The sequence below is a fragment of the Papio anubis genome, chromosome 1 (genome assembly GCF_008728515.1).
Source record: "Papio anubis isolate 15944 chromosome 1, Panubis1.0, whole genome shotgun sequence".
Taxonomy (NCBI): Eukaryota; Metazoa; Chordata; class Mammalia; order Primates; family Cercopithecidae; genus Papio; species Papio anubis.
Window position 1 is genome coordinate 205,525,369 of NC_044976.1, and position 20,559 is coordinate 205,545,927.

General features: G+C 46.2%; 1 protein-coding gene and 1 long non-coding RNA gene across 2 annotated transcripts in view; one reads left to right on the forward strand and one right to left on the reverse strand.

The window, feature by feature from the left end:
* Nucleotides 1–9,059, reverse strand: part of NID1 (nidogen 1) — a 95,757-nt gene extending 86,698 nt beyond the window's left edge. Inside the window, exon 1 of the mRNA XM_031659706.1 lies at nucleotides 8,739–9,059. Within this exon, the coding sequence (XP_031515566.1) occupies nucleotides 8,739–8,963 (225 nt within the window). The 5' untranslated portion in view covers nucleotides 8,964–9,059. The remainder of the gene's footprint in view (nucleotides 1–8,738) is intronic.
* Nucleotides 1–20,559, forward strand: part of LOC103880617 — an 81,569-nt gene that overhangs the window by 33,784 nt on the left and 27,226 nt on the right. The window lies entirely within an intron of this gene.

Below are 20,559 nucleotides of genomic sequence, written 5' to 3' on the forward strand. Positions count from 1 at the left end.
AGATTACTTTCCAACATTTAAAAATGATTGGGGCTTGTCCGATGGTAGTGGGTTATCAGAACTCATTAGTATTAGTATCCTTAAAGTTGATATACAACCCCCCAGGCTAAATTTGACTGGGAAAAAAAATTGTTGGGTTCTTTAAATTTTAACTACTCGTGTGTCTATCAAAGAAGTAGCCCTTGAGGATGCCACACCAAGGGCCTTGGGGTGTGAGACCCCCAATCTCTGGGGAGACACATGTTTCTCCTTAACAACCTGAATATAGATATCAGAAGTTTACCTGTGGCAATTGGAGCCTAGTACTGTATTACACAAATTCCTTAACTTAAACATAAAAAATTACAGGAAAAGAGTTAAGTATTTATCTGTCTTTCCAGAAGGAACAGTATATCAGTGTTACCCAAAAGTCACGGTTGATGAGGAAAACCTCTTTACAGAATATGCCAGCTAATATATGCAGAAAGAATGACGGAAACAAGCAACCAGCAAAACAAAATAAAACAGCATCCTGCAACCTTTAATTTAATTACTGTTTCAGGCAAAGATCATCAATGGATGCTAAAACTATTAGGTGAAAGGTTGGTGGGCAAGGAAATAGATGATAAGGCCAAAGTGAGTGTCACCCTATAACTCAGTTGCTGCTCACGTGGGGAAAAATATAACTTGACAGGCATGATCTGGCTGTAATCTCCTTAACACCAGGTATTAATCTTAGCATGGCAAGTCAAGCAATAATCAGACATCACTTACCTGCTGTTATCCAATGTGAAAAATACAGCTTCATTTATGAAGGATTCTTCTCTCTCTCTCTCTTTTTTTCTTTTTTTTTTTTTTTTTTTGAGACAGATTCTCGGTCTCACTCTGTCACCCAGGCTGGAGTGCAGTGGCATGATCTCAGCTCACTGCAACCTCTGCCTCCCAGGTTCAAGAGATTCTCCTGCCTCAGCCTCCTGAGTAGCTGAGGTTACAGGTGCGTGGCACCATACCTAGCTGATTTTTGTATTTTTAGTAGAGATGGGGTTCCACCCTGTTGACCAGGCTGGTCTCATTTATGAAGTATTTTTGTTGAAAGATGCTCTACTCAACCATTAAAAAAAAAAACAACTTTTTTAAATGACCAAAGGATTTGAACAGGCATTTCTCCAAAGAAGATACACAAATGGCCAATGAGTGCATGAAAAGATTCTCGACATCATCAGCCATCAGAGAAATGCAAATCAGATTCACAACACAGCACTTCACACCCGCTGGGATGGCTATAAATCAAAAAGTCAGAAATAAGAAATGTTGGTGAGGATGTCGAGAAATCAGAACCCTCATATATTTTTGGTGGGAATGTCAGATGGTGCTGTCACTTTGGAAAACACTTCAACGGTTCCTTAAAATATTAAACACAGAGTTACCATATGACCCAGGAATTCCAGTCCTAGGTATGTACCCAAGAGAAATGAAATCTACACACTTGCATGTATACCTCTTCTGGAAATGCAGTTTGTCTCAAAGATACCTTTTTACGGTCGATTTATCTTAATCAGACTGAAACAAAGTCCTCACTTGCATTTGGTCAACAAGTCTCTGAAGTCTCTTTTAACCCACACCAGGTCTTCCTCCTTTTTCCCCACCATGCCATTTATTTGTTGAAGAAAATGTTGAAGAAAATTATAATCTTTTAAAGTTAAATCGTGTCAGCCATCTACTTAGAAATCTCTAATGGCCGGGCACAGTGGCTCATGCCTGTAATTCCAACACTGGAAGGCCGAGGTGGGCAGATCACTTGAGGTCAGGAGTTCAAGACCAGCCTGACCAACATGCCCTGTCTCTACTAAAAATACAAAATTAGTTGGGCGTGGTGACACATGCTTGTAATCACAGCTACTCAGGAGGCTGAGGCAGGAGAATCTCTTCTTGAACCTGGGAGGCGGAGGTTGTGGTGAGCTGAGATCGCGCCATTGCACTCCAGCCTGGGCAATAAGAGCGAAACACCATCTCAGAAAAAAAAAAAAAAAAGAAAGAAATGTCTAATGGCTCCTCATTGCTTCATAGAATAAAATTTTTAAAATCCTAACAGGCTTTCATTCATTCATTCATTCAACAGATCATAACAGAGCACTCACTATATTCCACGGGCACGATCCTTAGTACCCAGCAGATGGTGGTGAACATGGTGGGCACGCACTCATGGGGCTCAGACTCTAACGGGGGAGACCGGCAACAAACAAATGAAATGTTAAAGAATCAGCCAGGCTGAGGTGGGAGGATCACTTGGGCCCAGAAGTTTGAGACCAGCCTGGGTAACATAGTGAGGCTCTATCTCAAAAACACAAAAAGCAAACAAACTAATGTTAAGTGATTAGACATGCTATGAGGGGAAGGAGACATCGAGGGGGTGGATGGGGAAGGGCGCCCTGAAGAGGCTGCATGTGAGCAGAGGCCTGACCACAGGAGGGCGCAGCCCCAGGGGGCTTGGGGCGGGTGTCCCCGGCAGAAAGGAGAGGAGAGGTGCCCTGACCCGGATGGGATGAGCTGGCCATGGCCAAGGAAGAGAAAGAAGGCCAGGGTGGCTGCAGCCTGGCACATGAGGCGGACATGGGAGGCCATGTGGGCGGAGCGACCAGCGAGGCTGGGCCACTTGAGGCTTTGCGGACCATGCAGCGTGAGGAGTTTGGATTTCATTAAGCACAAAGGAAACCCTTAGAGGGCTTTAGGCTGGGAGTGGCAAGGTCTGAGTTACCAGGCGCTACGGGATCCACCCCTGTTGAGCTCTCCAAGTTCATCTGACGCCACTGCCTTGCACTCCCATCCACTTTTCCATTCCTAGGACACACCAAGCTCCTGTTCCTTTCAAGGGACAGGGTCTCACATGCGGTCATGCTTCCTCCTCCTCCTTGGAACCATCCTCCTGCCTCCTCCCCTTTCCTCATAGTGAAACTCCACTCACCCCCTGATCTCAGCTCTCCTGGGGGAGGCTCACCTATCTCTCCAATCAGTTCAGCTTTCACCCCAATATATCCCCGCCCTGAACTCATCACAATGTAGGCGTAATTATTGATTTAATGTCTATCTTCCTCACTAGACCTTACACTCTATGAGGGCAGTGGCAACACTGGTGGTGTTTTCAATCTCTATCCCCAAAGCCTAGCACTGTTAGGCAAGAAGTTGAACATCTGTGGAATGAATATATGACAGATGTTAACACTGCACTGCAATTTGCAAAAAATAATACCCAATGTCCTGAAAAAATTAATGTACTCAGTCAATCAAAAAAATATTAGAGGCCAGGCTCGGTGGCTCATGCCTGTAATCCCAGCACTTTGGGAGGCCAAGGCAGGCAGATCACCTGGGGTCAGAAGTTCGAGACCAGCCTGGCCAACTTGGCAAAACCCCATCCCTACTAAAAACACAAAAATTAGGGTGTGGTGGCAGACGCCTGTAGCCCCAGTTACTCAGGAGGCTGAGGCAGGAGAATCGCTTGAACCTGAGAGGCGGAGGTTGCTGTAAGGAGAGATTGCGCCACTGCACTCCAGCATGTGCGACAGAGTGAGACTCCATCTCAAATTAAAATAAAATAAAATAAAATAAAATATTAGAGATCCAAGATAAATTGGACTTTAGAGATGAGGGTATTGAGCACTTGGAATGCAGCTAGTGTGACTGAAAGACTGAAATTTTCATAGTATTTAATTGTAATAAAAACAAATTTAGATACCTACATAGGGCTAGTGGCTACCATATTAGCCAAAATGGGCTTGGAGGATGAAAGACCTGTGGAGCAGAACAAAATCATCTCAAATACCCCATCAAGGTCACCCTAGATCAGCCCACTGCCAGCTGGATTGCAGACATGTGAGCAATAAATGCTTATTATTACATGCCACAGGTTTTTGAGGTTGGTTTCTTTTTAATTTTTTTTCATAGAAACAGGGTCTCACTATGTCACCCAGGCTGGTCTGGAACTCCTGGGCTCAAGCAATCCTCCCACCTTGGCCTCCCAAAGTCTGGGATTATAGGCGTGAGCCACTGTGCCCAGCCAAGATTGTTAGTTACACAGCAAAAGCTAACTGATGCATTCTATCTTTTGACCCCCACATGCCTGTCCAGACAGAAACCTCCTATTCCAATAGAACTACCTGCTTTCATCAGATGATACTCATCATTTTCCCAAACTTCTTCCCATCCTCATGCATTTACTCCTGCAGTACATCTGGAATGGCCTCTCCATTTCCTATCCACCTACTGCAATTGGACCTGTCTTCGAAATCTTAAATGTCACCTCCTCTGTGAAGTCTTCTCTTACTACTCTTGCTCACAGCAATCCCTCACATCCATTGCTACATGTTTTAGGCTTAATGCTTGAAAGTACTATGAGTCAGACACAGACTTGGGTTAGCATTCAAGCTTTGGCATTTGACTGGTCACATGCCCTTGAGTATATCACTAATTATTGATATTATTGTTGTTTCTTCATCTGAAGAAAGGGAGGAATGTTTTGAGGATTAAATCATATAAAACTAGCAAATCTCTCTAACATACAGAGGTATACCCAACCAATAACTGTTTTCTTTCTTAGTGGGTGTCTCTTACATTTTCCTAATGCCTAGAATGGTGAAGACCATCCTTTCGTGCCTACACTTCCTATCAATTCAGCTTCTTCCATCAATATGCAAAGAGTATCTGCACAGCTGTAGATAGGGGTGGACACTGCAGTGTGGCACCAGATCCCCCTTCAGCTCCTGGAAATGTAGCCCTCCACTGTCAGCTTTGAGGGTTACTTCCAGGGAGAAACCTGCCTTACCCCCGGGTGTATCTCCATCCAGGACAGCTCTTATCTAGTGATTCACTGACTCACTGATCCATGCAAGGGCACAGGGGCCCAGTCCCCTCAAGGCTTGAGACAACTCTGCAAGGCCATCCCAGCTCCAGAGCTCCCCCAGGGGCTGGCGGAGACCATCGCTGGGACTGCCCTGCGGTTGGGCTTCTCCTCTGCTCAATCCTTCCTCATTTCCCACCCTTCCACAGGTGTGGACCCAAGGAGCACCCTAATGAAATAATCTGCCTCCCAATCTCCAGCGTAGTCAAAGTCAGCTTCCTGGGAACCCAACCTACAGGACAGATAGAAGATGCAAAGAGACCTCTGGGATCCTTTCTCATGGAAGTGCAGATCAAACCCAAATAGACAGGAAAGTCTTTGACAGGAATTGTTTTGTAAGAATAGATTTTCTAGGCCAGGCGCGGTGGCTCACGCCTGTAATCCTAGCACTTTGGGAGGCCGAGGTGGGCGGATCATGAGGTCAGGCGATCGAGACCATCCTGGCTAACACGGTGAAACCCCGTCTCTACTAAAAATACAAAAAAATTAGCCGGGCCTGGTGGCAGGTGCCTGTAGTCCCAGCTACTCGGGAGGCTGAGGCAGGAGAATGGCGTGAACCTGGGAGGCGGAGCTTGCAGTGAGCTGAGATCGCGCCACTGCACTCCAGCCTGGGCGACAGGGCAAGACTCCGTCTCAAAAAAAAAAAATAGATTTTCTATACCTTTAGAATTTAGTGCGGTTAGTCTGATGTCACAAGTAAAGGAAGAGAGCAGGTCTCAATTTAACAAAAGGGTTCTTAGGCGGGCCTGTAATCCTAGCACTTTGGGAGGCCAAGGCAGGTGGATCACCTGGGGTCAGGAGTTCAAGACCAACCTGGCTACAGATGATGAAACCCCAGCCCTACTAAAAATACAAAAATTAGCCGGGTGTGGTGGCTAGCGTCTGTAATCCCAGCTACTCGGGAGACTGAGGCACAAGAATCGCTTGAACCCAGGAGGCAAAGTTCGCAGCGAGCCACGATCAAGCCACTGTACTCCATCCTGGGCGACAGAGTAAGACTGTGTCTCAAGAGAAAACAAAAAAAGAGGTTCTTATTCAGTGGGTCTCTACATGAGAAAAACCATAAACTGGCCGGGCACGGTGGCTCATGCCTATAATCCCAGTACTTTAGGAGGCCAAGGTGGGCAGATCACCTGAGGTCAGGAGTTAAAGACTTAGCCTGGCCAACATGGTGAAATCCCATCTCTACTAAACAATACAAAAATTAGCCAGGCATGGTGGTGAGTGCCGTAATCCCAGCTACTCAGGAGGCTGAGGCAGGACAATCTCTTGAAACCAGGAGGTGCGAGTTGCAGTGAGCCAAGATTGAGCCACTGCACTCCAGTCCAGGCAACAGAGCGAGACTCTGTCTCAAAAAAAAAACAGGCCGGGCGCGGTGGCTCAAGCCTGTAATCCCAGCACTTTGGGAGGCCGAGACGGGCGGATCATGAGGTCAGGAGATCGAGACCATCCTGGCTAACACAGTGAAACCCCGTCTCTACTAAAAATACAAAAACTTAGCCGGGCGAGGTGGCGGGTGCCTGTAGTCCCAGCTACTCGGGAGGCTGAGGCAGGAGAATGCCGTAAACCCGGGAGGCGGAGCTTGCAGCGAGCTGAGATCCGGCCACTGCACTCCAGCCTGGGTGACAGAGCGAGACTCCGTCTCAAAAAAAAAAAAAAAAAAAACAAAAAAAAAAACAAAAACAAAAAACCAAAAACTGGTGTTTAGCATTTCCTTTAATTATGAATGCAGGCAACAAAGCAGTCACTAATAGAAGTCACAGATCTTTTCGTATCATATCATAGTTGCTGCATGTGTCTTGGAATATTGCTATTGATCTTCAAAGTTCAGTCGTTACCTGAACTGCCCTTGGATCCACTGCTATACCTTGTTATTTAATGTTGTTAAAAGTAAGCATATAGGCCAGGCGTGGTGGCTCACGCCGTAATCCCAGCACTTGGGGAGGCCGAGGCGGGTGGATCACGAGGTCAGGAGTTCAAGACCAGCCTGGCCAACATGGTGAAACCCCATCTATATTGAAAATACAACAATTAGCCAGGCATGGTGGTGCGTACCTGTAGTCCCAGCTACTCAAGAGGCTGAGGCAAGAGAATCACTTGAACCTGGGAGGTGGAGGTTACAGTGAGCTGAGATCTCACACTGCACTCCAGCCTGGGCAACAGAGTGAGACTTCGTCTCAAAAACAAAAACCAACAAAAAAAAAGGTAAGCATATATTGGGCCAGGAATGGTGGCTCACACCTGTAATCCCAGCACTTTGGGAGGCTGAGGCAGGCAGATCATCTGAGGTCAGGAGTTCAAGACTAGCCTGGCCCACATGGTGAAACCATGTCTCTACTTAAAATACAAAAATTAGCCAAGGGTGGTGGTAGGCACCTGTAATCCCAGCTACTCAGGAGGCTGAGGCAGGAGAATCACTTGAACCCAGGAGATGGAGGGTGCAGTGAGCTGAGACTGTGCCACTGAACTACTCCAGCCTGGGGGGGGATAGAGAAAGATTCTGTCTAAAAAAAAAAAAAAAAAAGCATATAAGCATATATAGTACATAAGAACATAAGATGTGTGTTTTTTAATATTTTGATCTGTATTTCAACATAAGTGCCTTGCTTGGTCATCTTGTGGATTTTATTTTATGCATTTAAAACTTTATACTGCCCAGCGTGGTGGCACTCACCTGTGGTCCCAGCTACTCAGGAGACTGAGACCAGAGGACAGCTTGAGCCAAGGAGTTGGAGGCTGCAGTGACCCAAGATGGCGCCACTGCACCCAGCCTGGGCAACAGAGCAAGACCTCGTCTCTCTAAAAACTGAAATAAAAGCATTATACTGAAAAGGGATCTACAGGCTTCACCAGTGTCCAAAGAGGCCAGGGCAGTCAACCAACAAGGTAGAGGCTCTTTGTGGATCCAGACTTGAAGGGCTCATTCGTTCTAGTTAAAGCCTACAAGTTCCACGTGAGTGTTGTCTAAGGCGCAGTGTGCCCAGGCCAGACCGGGAGCACAGCCATTTCACGGGCAGGACAGGCTGCAGCCGCCGCGTTTGCAGTTCCAACCCCCTTCCCCCCCACCAACCCCCAACACTTCTGGAATGCACACAAGCCTTATATGAAATCCACATGGTGCGCAGCGGAGGAAGGCAGCGGCACGAAAGGACTTCAACAAGTTGACAGCGCCCCCAGGCCCGGCCAGTCCCGGGGAGGCTCCAGGGAGCTGCAGGTCATCTGGCCCCGCTCCTCGTTTGGGGCCTCCGTGGTGACAATGCCTGGCCACAGGAAATTGGATCACTGGGAGCCCTGTGTTTCCCGCTCTGGACTCTGGACTCTGAAACGAGCCCAACTGGAAAGCAGCATCACTGCCAAGACACATCCGGAGTCCGCACACAAACACAGGAGGCTGCCGGCGAAACTCTCCCGCAGCCACAAGAGTCCCGGGGCCCGCGCGCCGGCTGCGACCCAGCTCCGGCTCTTGCCCTGCAGAGGCTCCGCGCGAGAACCTGGCTCTACCCAAGACCGGCCGGGTCCTAGCCCCGAAGGCACTGGACAACCGAGGGTCGTGGACTGACCTCCCGGCGGCGATGCAGCCCACAGCCGCCGGGGAGGAAGCTCCGCGGGGTCCCGAGGTGCCGGGGTCACGGCCGGGGGCGCGCGGAGCCACCCAGACCCCCGCGACCCGCTCTTCGGATGACAGGGACCGGGTCGGGGAGACCTTCGTGGACCCTGCAGAGGCGGGAGACCCTGCGCCGTGCCCGGTGCCCTGGTGGCCAGTGGGTCCCGGTCCCCGCCTGCGACGCCCACGTCCGTCCGGCTCCACGGGCGCCCCCGGCCAGCCGCGCCCTGCAGCCCCTCACCCTCCGTCCCGGGGCTCACTCACGTAGACTGAGTCGATGTCGGATCTGTCGTAGAAGCGGAGCGCCCCACTCAGCTCCAGGGCAGGGGAGACGAGGTCGTCTCCGTCCTCCAGCTCCAGGTCCCCCTGTCCGGGGCCGAAGGGGAAGAGCTCTTGGCGGCTCAGGCAGCCCCCAGGCCCCGCCAGCAGCAGCGGCAGCAGCAGCGCCCGCGTCCACGCAGCCCGGATCCGGCTGCTCGAGGCCAACATGTTCCCCAACTGCGGTCCCGCAAACCCGGTCCCGCGGCCAGAGCAGAGGAAGGCGGGGATGTAACCGGACGCCCCTAGCAGCCCCCTCGCCTCCCGCCTCCCGGCGTTCCCACCCCGGGAAATACGGGAGGGGAGGGGAGCGGAGAGGAGCGGAGGGGAAAGGGGAGGGCCCCGCCCCGTCCAGCGGGCGCGCCGCGGGGCAGCCCAATGGCCACGAGGGGGAGGGCGAGGGGCGAAGCGTAACCTCCCGCGGTGGGCGCCGGTGCCTGCGATTCTCGAAAGCAGCCCGGCTCCCACCGAACGGCGCCTCCGGGAGGGGGAGCAGAGCGCGGGACCCGCACCATGGTCCTCTGATTAGGGTTGGGTCGTGGAGAGCCCGCGACGTGGAAACGCTCCGGATTCGGGAACGGCGCCCACCCCATTGCCGCTCGGCTGCGTCCGGGTTCCAATTCGCTTGACCCTGGTAGGAAGACCGGGTGGGAGCTGGGAACGAGCCAAGGGACCGAGCCACCAGCACGTTCATGGGCTCATCCACCGATTCATTGAGCGATTTTTGAGTGCCTGATCCTGTGCCCCCTACTGTGGAGGTTCGCCAGGAAACGGGGTCCCCCCCTCCGAGGCAAAGTCACCAGTGTACAACACAAGCCAGTGTCAGGAGAGGGCCCCAAGTCATCAAGGACATTAGGGCTGGAAAAACTGGCAGGGAAAGCTGCAGGTGGGATGGCGGGAATCAACCCAGGTCCTCTGGAAGAAATGGGATGTCATCAGGAGGCAGAGAAGGGAGGGGGAGGACCGAGCCGGGTGAATTCAGGGCACCATCCCCCAGCAGAGGATCTGGGGAGGAACCGGTTGAAGTACAGCCTTGAATCACAACTCTAGGAATTTGAATTCGCTCTATCACTCGGAGAAGAAACTATTGAAAGTTCTTGACAAAGGGACATAAGCGATTTAAGTGGTATCCTGAATAATCGGTTAATCGTTAATTAGGCACTAGGGTGAAGGTAGAGACAGGTAAGTTATTGGAGGACCAAGTCTAAAACATTGAAATGAAAGAAGGAGCAAAACCTGATTATAAGATTGGCATTGCAGAGGAGAAGAAACGAAGTTAAAATTGAGTTCAAGGTTTTGCACTCAGAGGACTGGAAAACCAGTACTGCCTTTTGACGTCAGGGAAGAGGATCTGGGACAGCTGGAGCTGGATATGTTTGATGTCACACCTATTAACTTGGAGGGGTCAACAGGACATCCCTGTTTCCTGTCAGCAGCTAAAATTAACGACCTAGTTTATAATAATTCCTCAGAAAACAGCAAATTCTGTATAAAATTAGGGGGCGTGAGTTCTGAACCAGCAGACAGGAAGAAAAAGCAAAGGAAACATGTCTTCTAAGCAAAACGCTTTTGATCTCATGAGATCTTGTCTTTTTCTTTTGAATTCATTAGCCATCAGAGATAACATTTATTACCCATCAGAGACAAGGTGTGTTCTACAAATATTCATTCATTTTGCACTCACAGTAACCCTAGGAAACAGTAACCCTAGGAAACAGACCTGCCTTGTTTTACAGAGAAGGGGCATAGAAGCCCAGAGAGGTTAAGTCATATTGCTAAGGTCACACAGCTGGGAGCTGGTAAGTGACCCTAGGTGTCCCAGCTGCAAGGACCCCACTTATAGCCACTGCATTAAGTGCCATCTGTTTACTACCTTTTACTCCTGTTGTTGAAGAGTTACAAATGCAGCCTGCAGTCTGTTGTCAAATACGGTGCTTTTCCTTCAGTTCCCTCCCAACAATACAGCACCTGTGAGTCCCCAGTCTGCTCCCCAGAAGCCCTTCTGACTCTGCTCTATGCCATCTGTGGTTCTGACTGTTTCTGGGCTTCTGGGCCCCAGCACTGCCTGTTCCAGCTGCTGCAAGAGCTCTGTATGGAGATTCTTCTCTATGTTCACCCGCACGTGCCACCGGCCCCACGACTTCCCCATGCCCTGTGGTTGAGGGAAACCCTAAGCTCTGTCAGCCTTTTTTGGTCTGTGCCTCCAACACTCCTCCTTCGAAACCCCCCCCCCCCCCCCCCCCCCCCCGGCCTCTGTCACACATCAGAGCTGTCTCTGAAGCTGTGGTCTGTGCCTGGAATGCTCTTACCCTTCTCACGAATTCTCTCCCTTTTTGGTACTCAGGCAGCTTCTGAAACTCCTATTGGTCCATCCGTGGGACTTTCCTCGGGGAATACAGGAGGAGAGCAGTTCTCTGCTTTGCTGGTTCAGCACAGCCTCCCGAGTCCAGCCTGGCTGAGGTCAGGGCTCCCCATTTACTAGCTGTATAAGCGTGGGCAGGTTTCTAAGCTTTAATATCCTTGTCGCTTGTATGGGATGTTCATAGTTAAAATCAAAGGATTGTCATGAGGATTAGATAAGGTGATTCATTAAATGCTCCTAGCTGGGCACAAAGTAAATATTCAGTTAATATCAAACCATCCTTATTACCTAAGGATGGTTCACCAGGAAACGGGGTCCCACCCTCCGAGGCAAAGTCACCAGTGTACAACACAAGCCAGTGTCAGGTGGGGGCCCCAAGTCATCAAGGAATTTCTATACTAGAAATTCAAAATGCCAAGACCATTAAGGCACAATCCCTTCTTTGAGAAACTCACAATCTATTGGGGAGACAAACACAGCAATAACACAGTGCGATGCTTTAAGAAATACACAAACCAACAAGAGATATCGCTTGTTGAATCCTGCTTCTGCTAGATGCTTCATGTAGCATTCAATTTAATACTAATAACTGCACAAGCTAGTAGCCCTATATGGGCAAAACAAGGTTTGCAGCGATGAGATAACTTGCCCAGTTTCACACAGGTAGTGAAAGACCTAGGATTTGAATCCCAGTTTGTCTGACACCAAAGCTATTATTCTTTCTGCCGCACAATCCTGCTCTTCTATGGAAGGAAAGGTTTCTCCCTTTATTTCCACCCACAAGATCTATTTGCTCCATTGTTTATACATAATGCCCATAATCTCTTTGTGCATGCTTGTGCTCCTTTATTTCATCAGTATCTCTTGGCCTGAGTAAGTCCAGTATATACGGTAAATTCTCTGTCATTTACTATTTATAGCCCTGCACTCGCCTCACATTGCCCAGTCCTTGTAGGACGTGATACTGATGCTGTGTCTCCTAGTAGGACAGTGTGTCCCTGTCACTCCTTTAGAATTTGTAGTTCCAAACACATTCGTCATAGAATACTTACTTTTAAATTGTGCCCTGGTTTTCTAAGTGTATATAATAATTTGGTCTTTTTTTTCTAGTCGTTTCGTATGTTTTTCGGGGATAAAAGCTCTTTGGGGGCAAGGCCCATGTGCTTTATTTGTTCTCCTGACTCCACAGAGCCTAGCCCAATGCTGCATACACATGAATAAAATGTGCATGGTTCTTAACCGTTTAAGAACTCAGTGATATGTTGAAGAATCATCTGATATCTGCATTACCAACGGCACCCATAATTCTGTAATACACCAGTTTAAAAAAAAATGAAACCTTGCTCTTTTGAGACTTACACTCTTTTCTTGATGGCTGTCATCCTGATGAGGCAGAAACACAAAATTTGAGAAGCAGGTCTCAGGCTGTGTGTCTATAAGAAGCCACAGTAACTTTTACTTTTTTGTTTGTTTGATTTTTGAGATGGAGTCTCGCTCTGTCACCCAGGCTGGAGTGTAGTGGCGTGATCTTGGCTCACTGCAAACTCCACCTCCCAGTTGCAAGTGATTCTCCTGCCTCAGCCTCCTGAGTAGCTGGGATTACAGGCATGCCACCACACCTGACTAATTTTTATATTTTTAGTAGAGACGGGATTTCATCATTTTGGCCAGGCTGGTCTCGGACTCCTGACCTCAGGTGATCCTCCTGCCTCAGCCTCCCAAAGAGCTGGGATTACAGTTGTGAGCCATCACGCCCGGCCCCAAGGTAACTTTTCTCTCTGATGATTCAGACAAAAGTCCAGGCAGCTGAGTGGGAAAAGAGTTCAATTGGCTATTGCACTGAAGGAGGCATTTGTTCTAATCTCACTCTCCTGTGAGGATTGGAAACTGACCATGTATGGCCATGCAGCTTTCCTTTATTTTCCAGATACCATGTAGATGTAAATGTATTAGTGTTCCAATTCCAGGGAATTCACCTAATTCAGGAATATTTTAAACAACCCACACTCAATTGTGATCTCAGATAAAAATGACACCTTTGGCCGGACACAGTGGCTCACACCTGTAATCCCAACACTTTGGGAGGCTGAGGTGGGTAGATTACAAGGTCAGGAGATCAAGACCATCCTGGCTAACACAGTAAAACCCCATCTCTACTAAAAATACAAAAAATTAGCCGGGCGTGGTGGCAGGCACCTGTAGTCCCAGCTACTCGGGAGGCTGAGGCAGGAGAATGGGCGTGAACCTGGGAGCAGGAAAGCTTGCAGTGAACGAGACCGTGCCGCTGCACTCCCAGCCTGAAGCTGATGAAGCGAGACTCTGTCTCAAAAAAAAAAAAAAAAAAAAAAAAAGACACCCTGACAAAGGATGAGAATGAAGCAGGCTTTGGTGCTCACTTTATTCTGTTTTCAAAGGAGATTCGGATAAAAAGTACTTTGGGAAAACACAATTATGTCCACCTATGTGTTTGGGAAGATGCCAAGCTTTTCAGGGTAAAGTTTAATTCCTATAGTTCTACATCCTGTTTTCCCATGAATGTTTTCCTGGTTCATTATCATCAGTCCTCCAGCATTCACTGCCGGGGTTTCACTTGCCTTTTGTTGTTATTTTAATTTTTAATCTTGATTTATGTAATTTTCAGCCTTACCTAAAAATTACAAAAAAAGTTCCATATACCCTTATATCCCCATATCTCATTTACTCAGATTTTCCTTAATAGCAACATTTTGCCATGTTTACTTTCTCTCTCTCACTCTCTGTCTCTGTCTCTGTCTCTGTCTCTCTGTCTCTTCACACACTCACACATGCATGCACACACACACACACAGACACATCGATACATATATACATATATTTTTATCTGGACCATTGAGGGTAAGTTGCAAACATGACACCTCTTTACCTCTGAATGCTTAAGTATATTCTTTAAAACTAGAACATTCTCTCACCTAACCATAACACAATTGCCAAAATAAGAAAATTAACATTGATGTCATACTATAATCTAATTGACAGCTCTTATTCAGAGTTCACCGATGTCAAAATAATGTCCTGTAATAGCAAAAGAAAATACCAGATTACAAATTGCATTCAATTGTCATGTGCTTTCAGTCTTCTTCAACTTGAAAGAATTCCTCAGTCATTCTTTACCTTTCATGACCTTAACTTTTTTTTTTTTTTTTTTAAGAGATGAGATCTAGCTATGCCCAGGCTGGAGTGCAGTGGCTATTCACAGTGTGATCACAGTATGCCATAGCCTCAAACTCCTGGCCTCAAGCGATCCTCTCACCATAGCCTCTCTAGTAGCTGGGACTACAGGGACAAGTCACTGAGCCTGGCCCTTGACATTTTTTAAGAGGACAGACCAGTTATTTTGTAGGCTGTCCCTCAGTTTGGGGTTGTCTAGTGTGTCTTTCATAATTAGATCAGATTTTGCATACATTTTGGCAGCAGTAACATAGAAGTGATATTGTGTCCTTCTTAGTGCAACATATCAGAAGGAACATGTCCATTTGTCCTAATGCTGATCGTGTTTACTTTCATCACTTGGTACATTTATACCTCCTAATTTCTCCACTGTAAAATTACTAGGTTTTGTTTTCTAATTAATAAATATATTGGAAACAGATAATTTGACACTATATAAATATTCTGTATTTCATTAAACTTTTACCATCTAATTTAACCCCATTAATGACTCTTACCAGAATCAATTGTTACTGTAATGGTTGCAAATATTTTTCTCTCTTCAGTTATTAAAAAAGATTTTATTTGGTAAACTACACATACATAATATCTCCCATCTTAACCATTTTTAAGTGTAGAGTTCAATAGTATTACATTCAATGTATTAAATGGTAGTACATTCACACTGTTGTGCAACCATCACCATCATCCATCTCTAGGACTCTTTTCATCTCACAAAACTGAAACTCTGCACCCATTAAACAATACTTCCCATCCTTCCTTCCCTCGGCCTCTGGCAATCACCATTCTACTTTCCATCTCTAAGAATTTGACTACTCTAGATGTCATATTAATGGAATAATACACTATTTGTCTTTTTGTGACTGGCTTATTTCACTTTGCATAATGTCTTCAAGGTTCATCCATATTGTAGCATGTGTCAGAATTTCCTCCCTTTTTAAGGCTGAATAATATTTCATTGCACAGGCTGGGTGTTGTGGCTGACACCTGTAATCTCAGCATTTTGGCAGGCCAAGGCAAGTGGAGCCTAGGAGTTCGAGACCAGCCTGGGCAACATGGTGAAACCCCATCTGTACAAAAAATACAAAAATACAAAAATTATAAAATACAAAAATTAGCCAGGCATGGTGGTGTGCACCTGTAGTCTCAGCTACTGGGGAGGCTGAAGTGGGGTGATCACTTGAGCCTAGAAGGTCAAGGCTGCAGTGAGCTGTGATCATGCCACTGCACTCCAGCCTGGGTAACAGAGCGAGATCCTGTCTCAAAAGAAAAAAAAAAAATTGTATGTATGTAGTACCACATTTTGCTTATCCATTAATCTGTGTGTGGAAATATCTGTTGCTTTCATGTTTGGCTATTGTGAATAATGCTGCTTTGAACATGTATGGACAAATATTTCTTCAAGACTCTCTTTGCAATTCCTTTGGGTATATACCCAGAAAGGAAATTGCTAGATCATATGGTAATTCTGTTTTAATTTTTTGAGGAAATGCCATACTGTTTTCCATGGCAGCTATACCATTTTACATTCCGACCACCAGTGTACAAGCATTCTAGTTTCTCTATATACTTTGACAACACTTACTATTTTATATTTTTTAATAGTAGCCATCTAATGGGTATGAAGTGATATCTTATTGTGGTTTTGATTTGCATCTCTCTAATGACTGGGGATGTTGAGCATCTTTTCACGGGCTTATTGGCCATTCATACATCCTGTTTGGAGATACGTCTTTTCATGTCTTTGCTGATTTTGAATCAGGTTGTTCGGTGTTTTTGGCGGTAATGTTCATTTTTAAAGTTTTTAATTTGAAAAATTTCAGGCTGGCACAGTGGCTGACGCCTGTAATCCCAGCACTTTGGGAGGCCGAGGACAGATCACCTGAAGTCAGGAGTTTGAGACCAGGCTGGCCAACATGGCAAAACCCCATCTTTACTTAAATACAAAAAATTAGTCAGGTGTGGTGGCATGCGTCTGTAATCCCAGCTACTTGGGAGGCTGAGGCGGGAGGATCACTTGAACCCAGGAGGCAGAGGTTGCAGTGAGCCAAGATAGCGACTGCACCACAGCCTGGGTGATAGTCCCGTCTCAAAAAAAAAAAAAAAAAACAAGACCAGGCACGGTGGCTCACACCCGTAATCCCAGCATTTTGGGAGGCCGAGGTGGGCGGATCACAAGGTCAGAAGTTCAAGACCAGTCTGGCCAACATAGTGAAACCCCACCTCTACAAAAAATACAAAAAAAAATAGCCAGGCATGTTGGAAGGCACCTATAGTCCCAGCTACTTGGGAGGCTGAGGCAGGAGAATCGCTTGAACCCGGGAGGTGGTGGTTGCAGTGAGCCGAGATCGCGCCACTGCACTCCAGCCTGGGTGACACAGTGAGACTCTGTCTCAAAAAGACAGAGAGAGAGAGAGAAGGAAGAAAGGAAGGAAGGAAGGAAAATTTCAAACCCTCAGGAAATTTGGTTAAAAAAACAAAAATACATCCAAATGCACCAATTACTGGACATAGAGGTTCGGGCCTATAATTCCAGCATTTTGGGAGGCAGAGGCAGGAGGATCACTTGAGGTCAGGAGTTCAAGGCCAGCTTGGACAACATAGTGGGACCTGTCTCTACAAAAAAAAAAAAAAAAATTGTTGTAATTAGCCACAGGTGGTGGCATATGCCTTGAGTCCCAGCTCCTTGAGGTAGGAGATCACTTGGGCCTAGGAGTTTGAGGTTGCAGTGAGCTCTGATTGTGCTACTGCACTTTAGCCTGGGCATGACAGTGAGATCCTGTCTCAAAAACCAAATGCAAACCAAATGCACCAATTGTTAACATTTTGCCATGTTTGCTTTACCTCTTTGAACGTCTCTTTTATGCTCTTATTGTTGTTTGCATAACCATTTGAGAGTCAGTTGCAGGCATCATGACCCTTCATGCCTAAATACTTGTGTGTAGGTCTCCTAAGAACAAAGACTTTCTCTTTGTAACCATAGTACACTAATTGTACCTAGGAAACACAATTGTATTGTCTAAATATACAATCTGTATCCTAATTTTACCAATTGTCCCAATAATGTTCTTTGTAATAACCTTTTTTAAAAATGATCATCTAACCCAAGATCATGCATTGCATTTTGTTGTTCTTTCTTTCTTTCTTTCTTTCTTTCTTTCTTTCTTTCTTATTTATTTATTTTTTTCTGAGATGGAGTCTCGCTCTGTCTCCCAGGCTGGAGTGCAATGGTGTGATCTTAGCTCACTGCAATGTCCACCTCCCAGGTTCAAGTGATTCTCCTGCCTCAGCCTCCCAAGTAGCTGGGATTACAGGTGTGCAACACCATGCCCGGCTAATTTTTGTATTTTTAGTAGAAACGGGGTTTTGCCGTGTTGGCCAGGATGGTCTCGAACTCCTGACCATGTGATCTGCCCGCCTCAGCCTCCCAAAGTGCTGGGATTACAGGCATGAGCCACTGCACCTGGCCTGGCCTGTCTTTTTAGACTTCATTAAACTGGAACACTTTCTTGGCCTTTCTTTCTTGTTCATGTTATTTACAGTTGTTAAAAGAACAGGCCAGTTGTTTTGTGGGTCTTTCAATTCAGGTGTGTCTAATTGTTCTCTTATGATTAGATTAGGGTTATGCAATCTGGCAGGAATGCTACAAAACTCATGGGGTGTCCTCAGCGCATCTCATCAGGAGATCCATGATGCCACTGTGTCCCATTACTGCTGAAGTTAATGTTGATTGATTGATTCAAGTGGTATCTGCCAGATTTCTTTACGTGACTCTTTAAGAAAGTAAATTTACTGGCCGGGCGCGGTGGCTCAAGCCTGTAATCCCAGCACTCTGGGAGGCTGAGACGGGCGGATCACGAGGTCAGGAGATCGAGACCATCCTGGCTAACACAGTGAAACCCCATCTCTCCTAAAAAAATACAAAAAACTAGCCGGGCGAGGTGGCGGGCGCCTGTAAACCCAGCTACTTGGGAGGCTGAGGCAGGAGAATGGCATGAACCCAGGAGGCGGAGCTTGCAGTGAGCTGAGATCCGGCCACTGCACTCCACCCTGGGTGACAGAGCGAGACTCCGTCTCAAAAAAAAAAAAAAAGAAAGTAAATTTACTTAGTAATATTTCCTTAAACTCCAGAATTATTACTATTATTAACAACAAAGACATTATCTTTCATATTCTTAAAGCATCTACATATTATTTAATTCCATTTTAGAATAATGGAATGTTTAATTCTGTTGATATCAAATTTTAAGTTGATATCAGTTTTCTTCTAAATATTTTCTCTCCAAAATCGTTTTTGAAACAGCATTTTTATAACTATGCTATATCCCAAGACAATATTATAAGACAGTATTAGGAAGTTAATCTTTTTGTTTGTTTTGAGACGGAGTTTTGCTCTTGTTTCCCAGGCTGGAGTGCAATGGCGTGATCTCAGCTCACCACAACCTCCGCGATTCAAGTTCCGTGGTTGAACTCCCAGGTTCAAGCAATTCTCCTGCCTCAGCCTCCCGAGTTATTGGAATTATGGATATGCGCCACCACGCTCAGCTAATTTTGTATTTTTTGTAGAGATGGGTTTCTCCATGTTGGTCAGGCTGGTCTTGAACTCCTGACCTCTGGTGATCCTCCCGCCTCGGCCTCCCAAAGTGCTGGGATTACAGGTATGAGCCACCTCGCCTGGCCAGGAAGTTAATCTTAAAAGCATATATGTATGACTTCTCAGTTCCTGTTGTTAATTGTCTTATTCTAACAATGGACTTCCATATGTTAATTTGATCAGTCTTAATAACCCATACTAATCATTTATTCATCAATTAATATTTATTGAGCCCTTACTATGTACCTGGCACAGTGCTAGACATTAAAGGCACACCTAAGAACAAAATATGGTCACTGTTCTCTTGAAGATTACATTCTAATGGGGAAAGACGTATCCCCATTAGATACGTCTTTCCCCATGAATAAGCAATTATATAATGTGTCAGATGGAGATAAAGAAAAGTGCCATAAATAAACATGAATTTACATAAGAACTTACAGAGTGGAAGCTGGGTGTGGTGGCTCGTGCCTGTAATCCCAGCACTTTGGGAGGCCAAGGAGGGCAGATCACCTGAGGTCAGGAGTTCGAGACTAGCCTGACCAACATGGCGAAACCCAGTCTCTATTAAAAATACAAAAATTAGCCAGGTGTGGTGGCAGAAGCCTGTAATCCCAGCTACCTGAAGGCTGAGACAGGAGAATCGCTGGAACCCGGGAGGCGGAGGTTGCATGAGCCGAGATCGCGCTATTGCACTCCAACCTGGGTGACATAATAAGACTCTGTCTCAAAAAAAAAAAAAAAAAAAAAGAGCTTACAGAATGATGTGGTTGGGTGTGAGAGGTGCAATTTTATTTTGGTATATCAGGAAAGTTTTCTATAATCTCTTCAATACCTTTGGGGCAGAGTCCTGGGAAGTGAGGGAGTGAGCCAAGTGGGTAGGTTAAAGGAAGAGCCCAGGCCGCATTTGTTCTTGAGCATAAGGTGCAAAGTTCTTGAGCATAAGTGAGCTTCCAAAGGTTGGCAAGGGAGCCAGGTGGGTGGAGCAGGGTGAGTGAGGGGTAGACCCCTTGGCCCCACAGGCCACAGTAAGGACTTTGGACAGCATCTGAAAATAGTTCAATGAGCAATACTCCCAGACGCAGAAAGAATCAACCAATCTCCAGAATAAGTATTTTCGTGAGTTAGTTAAATTGCTACCTTTGGTTAGGGAAAACATTGAAGATAGTACAAACCTAGCAAAGGACAGCCAAGAAAGAATTCCAGTGCAAGACTAAATGAGATATTATCATTGGAAAGGTAGAAATAAAAATTGCAAAATGCTATTGCCTTCTCACAGAACTTAAGTGCAGTAACCTATAATCTAATGCTTGTTCTGAAAATGCAGACTTGTTCCACCTGGATGACATACACACATACCTCAGAGATATTGCAGACTCAGTTTCAGATCAGTGCAGTAAAGCAAATATAGCGATCAAGTGAAATTACACAAATGTTTTGGTTTCCTAGTGCATATCGAAGTTATGTTTAGCTGTAAAAACCCTGGAAGAAAACCTAAGTAATACCATCCTGAATATAGGAGCAAGCAAAGATTTAAGACAAAGATAGCAAAAGCAATCACAACAAAAGCAAAAATTGACAAATGGGATCTAATTAAACTTAAG